General features: G+C 61.1%; 2 protein-coding genes across 2 annotated transcripts; one reads left to right on the plus strand and one right to left on the minus strand.

The window, feature by feature from the left end:
• Window positions 1-776: 776 nt before the first annotated feature.
• On the minus strand, window positions 777-2,230 carry LOC112632183. Its single transcript, XM_025397988.1, has one exon. It carries the CDS (start codon window positions 1,944-1,946, stop codon window positions 1,458-1,460), a length of 489 nt encoding a protein of 162 aa, XP_025253773.1. The 5' UTR covers window positions 1,947-2,230; the 3' UTR covers window positions 777-1,457.
• Window positions 2,231-2,480: 250 nt separating this feature from the next.
• FOXI2 (forkhead box I2) lies at window positions 2,481-4,603 on the plus strand. Its single transcript, XM_025397957.1, has 2 exons — window positions 2,481-3,024; window positions 3,753-4,603. The coding sequence occupies exons 1-2, from the start codon at window positions 2,514-2,516 to the stop codon at window positions 4,196-4,198; spliced, it is 957 nt and encodes a 318-aa protein (XP_025253742.1). The 5' UTR covers window positions 2,481-2,513; the 3' UTR covers window positions 4,199-4,603.
• Window positions 4,604-4,807: the final 204 nt, after the last annotated feature.

The following is a 4,807-nucleotide window of genomic DNA, read 5'->3' on the forward strand; positions in this document are numbered from 1 at the left end:
TGAAAGATAAGGAAACTATTACAGTGGAGATGGAAGATGGAAATTAGGCTGAGAGAGCAAAGAAGGGTGAAAAAGATATGGACATATATATCCATGGCACAAATTTTAATGATTTCTGTAAAGTATAATTGAGGGAAATTACAGGAAGTTTCATTTGATTTTCTTAGAGGTCCTGGAACTCACGAGTGTTACAGAGTTATAGTATTTACAGAAAGAAAGGCTATTAAAATTCAAGAGAATTTGGAAGGAACTGACGTCCTTTTTTAAAATTCCTTTACATTGCAAAAGATGACCTAAGCTATTCTTTAAAATTCAACATCTCTGGGCCGGGCGCGGTGGCTCAAGCCTGTAATCCCAGCACTTTGGGAGGCCGAGACGGGTGGATCACGAGGTCAGGAGATCGAGACCATCCTGGCTAACCCGGTGAAACCCCGTCTCTACTAAAAAAACACAAAAAACTAGCCGGGCGAGGTGGCGGGCGCCTGTAGTCCCAGCTACTTGGGAGGCTGAGGCAGAAGAATGGCGTAAACCCGGGAGGCGGAGCTTGCAGTGAGCCGAGATCGCGCCACTGCACTCCAGCCTGGGCGACAGAGCGAGACTCCGTCTCAAAAAAAAAAAAAAAAAAAAAAAAAAATTAAACATCTCTGACTTTATTCTCACAGTAGTGCAGTTAACTGCAGATAACATTAGTTCTTCCTATCAAATCATTGTGTTATTCCACCAAGGTTGTGTGATGAGGATGAGGGGGAGGGCGGCTTCGTAAAAGGCACCTGGGACTCCCACTACTAGCATTCCTTTGCGAAAAATTAGAAATCTTTAGGAAAGGGGGAAGGAAAAAGGGGGCAGAGTCCAGCCGAAGAGCCGACCTCAAAGAACCATTTCGGGGTATTTCTTTTCTCTTCACTGCTTGGGAACTGCCTTCAGTTCACCCACCACTTCCGAAGTGGCTTCACTTCTAAGGGGAGAGGCCAACGTCCCAACAGAGGGTCTCTCACTTCTTTCCGCCATTTGTTAAATGGCTCCATAAATTAGTTGTTTTACATAAAATTTGGAACTACGATCTGGGAGGCCTAGGGGCTGCACCACCAGTAAGTCGCTGACTCAACCTGGGCCCTTTAACCCCCAAACCCAAACTCTTTCCTGGATCGATCAAACCGCTGGCCCCAACCTAAAAGCCTCCTCCACCGCCAAAAGTCAGGAAGGGTTGGTCCTTTTGTTTTTCAAATGAATTGAAATTAGATCCACAGCCCCGCGTAACGCTGGGGAATACCCAGGGAGAGGCCAGCTTCCAGGAGGTCAGCCCCAACACCGCGGGCAGGAATTTGGAGGGATGGGGAGGTCTCCTCATCTCTGAGCCTTGAGCACCAGGCCTCAATTTTCTCCTCTTTCTCACAGGTGCCCGACTCCGAGTCCGGGAGGCGGGCGCTCTTCCCAGGTACCCAGCCCAGCGCGGCGCGTCAACCTGGGTCCATCCTCCGCCACCCTACAGCGCGGGGAGCAGGGGAGGCCGAGAGCCGGGCAGCGTGGGGGGACGGGAGAACCCGGGCAGCAGCATCCCCCGGAGGCAGCAGGACAGGACGGCTGGCGTCGGACGCATTGCGGAGACGTCCCTGTTTTCGGCTTGTCCCCCGACAGCCGGCAGAGAGCTTGACTCCCTCCGCACTGCGCTCCAGAGACCACAGCGCGGAGAAACCCTGCGGGGCCCCGGACTCCCAGGCTTGGGAAAAGCGATGACTGCCCTGGACGGCTGCGGCGTCCGAAATTTCCAGGGTCCCGACCCTCCCTGGGGTACGCGCGACTTCGGCGCAGATGTCGGTCCACTGCCTTCGCGCGTTGAGGGCGCGAGGACTCCGGACGACCCCAGGGCTACTGTCCACGCCCAGCCCCTCGTTCTCCACCGTGCCACCTCCCTCTGCGGCTCTAGCCTGGAGATCTACGGACTTCATTGCGATCTCTTGAGCAGTGCAGTTGCCCTCTACCCTAGCCCCGAGTCCCGCGTAACCCAGGGGCCCCGGCGAGGCGAGTTTCTTTGGGGGAAGATGTCCCCAGGCGAGAAAAGGGGCCGCGCATTGGATGTGACTCCCAAGCCAGAGCCCTGGGGGCCTTGAGGAGTGGTGGTACCGTCTAGGAAAGTCGGGGCTGCAGGGCCCATGAAATCAGACGAGGCTACGGACTTAGGGTCCCTGCAACCAAGACTGCGAGCGACTGTGGACTCGGGACGGATCGCACAAAGGAGGAAGAGGGAATCAGAGGGGCGTACGGTCGGGGACGTGTCAGGCCTGGGCGGGGCAGAAAACTGACACCGGGGCGAGGACAAGAATTTCGCTCCTCCAGGGCTGCCAGGGGAGGGGCTCGCCACCGTCACTCTCCTTGGGCTCTGGCCCCGACGGTGTTTAAAGGACGGAGGGCTGGGCCGGGCTGGTCGCACCCCGGGGCTGCTGGTGGCCAAGCTGGATGGGTCGCCCATGAGCCTCGGTGCGGCACCGCTGGCCCAGACCCGGGCGCGGCTGGACATGGCCACCTACTGCAAAGACCCGGGCCCCTCCTCGGCCCCGCCCGGCCAGGCCCGGGCCACCGCGCACCCCCCGGCCTATGAGCATAGTGATCTGGGCGCAGTGGGCGGGGGCCCGCGCCTGTGGGTGAATGCGCCAGCGCTCAGATCCAAGTCCTACGCTTCAGGTCCCGGGCCCGTGCCGCCCTACGCGGCCCCCGGCTACGGGGCTCCCGGCCCGCTCCTTGGCGCCCCGGGTGGCCTGGCGGGCGCCGACCTCTCCTGGCTGAGCCTCTCCGGCCAGCAGGAGCTGCTGAGGCTGGTGCGGCCGCCCTATTCCTACTCGGCGCTCATCGCCATGGCCATCCAGAGCGCGCCCCTGCGGAGGCTGACTCTCAGCCAGATCTACCAGTACGTGGCTGGCAACTTCCCTTTCTACAAGCGCAGCAAGGCGGGCTGGCAGAACTCCATCCGCCACAACCTGTCGCTCAACGACTGCTTCAAGAAGGTGCCCCGCGACGAGGACGACCCAGGTAACAGCGGCGCGCCGGCTCGCTCCGTCTAGCACTCCCGGTCTTTCCGCCGCGCTGCGCGCACTCGGCGGGTGGCAGCGACCTCGGACAACCTAATTCCTCCCTGCGCGTTGGGGATACCCGGGGGAGAGAGAGAAGGGGGAGATGTGCTTAGCCATGAACAAGTTCTCAGACAGCGGCAGTGCCCACAGGCCCGCGTTTACAGTGCGGCGGTCCCGGGGCTCTCAATCTCTGTGCGCTCCTTCGGAGGAAGAAGCGGGAGAGCCAGCACGCTGGGTGACCTTGGGAGTGACTCAACCTACCTGGGCCTCAGTGCCCTACCCGGTAAAGTGGGGAAGACAGCGCCTACCCCAAGGATAGGCAAAACAAATAGGATGCCCATTTGGAAAGCTCTGGAGCCTCCCTGGGGGCCCGGTGTGGTCTGCGATGTCCTTGGCAGAGCGGCTGGAATCCCACGGTTCGCATCCCGCAGGCTTTCCTTCACCTTAGCGGGTCTCGGGCCTTTCCCAAGGCTCCCTTCCTCCTCCTTTCTGGATTGCCACTTTCTTCCCAGTCCGGCTGTGGAGGCCCATTGGATACACAGTGTCCGTCAAGGGTGGGATGGGGGCGAGGGCTCAGACCCACTGCAAGGGCCAGCGGGGGATCTTTCTGAAGCTGACCTCCTCGCTCGCTCACACGGGTCCGTCAAAGCTCGAACTTTCTGAACTGGGCTGTTTCTTCTAATGCAGGTAAAGGCAATTACTGGACCCTGGACCCCAACTGCGAGAAGATGTTTGACAACGGGAACTTCCGAAGGAAGAGGAAGAGGAGAGCTGAAGCCAGCGCGGTCTCGCCCTCGGGGGCCAGGAGCGAGGGAGGGGCCGAGGCGCCCGCGCTGGAGCCCCCGGGCGCGGCTTGCCGGGACCTGCAGGCTTCGCCCTCTCCATCCGCACCCGAGGCCGCCACCTGCTTCTCCGGTTTCGCCTCCGCTATGAACGCACTGGCGGGCGGCCTTGGCACCTTCCCCGGGGGCCTGGCGGGCGACTTTTCTTTCGGAAGGCCGCCGCCGACGGTCGCCGTCCACGCTTCTCAGACCCTTAGCCCCTCGCCTGGCTTCGCCCCTGGCCACCAGACCGCGGCCACTGGCTTCCGCGTCAGTCACCTCCTCTACAGCCGGGAAGGGACCGAAGTTTGAAGGGACGCTGGAGGCTAGCCGGGTGCGCTGTCCAAAGGTGCTGAGCTCAGGCCTCCGGTTTCCCCTGGTGACAGCCCCACGTGTTGGCGCCGAAGGCCTGGGTGCCCTGGGAGGACGCGCAGAGCCGGGGGCGGCTTGGCCAGCAGGGAGCTGGGCTGAGCAGCTCTTGGGCCTCGGGGTGGGTGGCCGTCTGCTGTGCACCCCTCAGCCAGGCAACCTTCAGAGCTTCCCTGCTCTGCCTCTAAGTCGATCCCTCCTGGGCCTCCAGAACCTGTGCTCTCCAGGGATTTGCCTTGAAGGGGCGGCGCGGTTGGCGCTCAGCTCCAGCGTTTCCCAAGCAGGCTGGCTGACTCCAAAGAGCCTCAGAGCGGGTGGGAGGAAGGTGGGCTGCCAGAGCGGCCCGGGGGTGGGGGCCCTTTCCACCTCCACCCAGCTTGGGTCACCTGGCTCAGGGCCTTCCCTCCTGCTTCAGGGAGGCTGCTGCCGGGGCTGGAGGACAGAGCTCAGGAGCAGCCACAGTGGTGGGGTCCAGGTGGGCCAGGAGCCTGCAGTGAGGGGATCTGAGACTTTTGGGATTGGGTCCTGTGTAAGGAAGGTCTTGCTAAGGGC

This window comes from Theropithecus gelada, chromosome 9 (genome assembly GCF_003255815.1).
Source record: "Theropithecus gelada isolate Dixy chromosome 9, Tgel_1.0, whole genome shotgun sequence".
Taxonomy (NCBI): Eukaryota; Metazoa; Chordata; class Mammalia; order Primates; family Cercopithecidae; genus Theropithecus; species Theropithecus gelada.

Coding starts and splice junctions, on each gene's coding strand:
- FOXI2 (XM_025397957.1), top strand. CDS start 2,514: ATGGCCACCTACTGCAAAGACCCGGGCCCCTCCTCGGCCCCGCCCGGC. Junction 3,025..3,752: donor CCGCGACGAGGACGACCCAG/GTAACAGCGGCG, acceptor CTTCTAATGCAG/GTAAAGGCAATTACTGGACC.
- LOC112632183 (XM_025397988.1), bottom strand. CDS start 1,946: ATGAAGTCCGTAGATCTCCAGGCTAGAGCCGCAGAGGGAGGTGGCACG.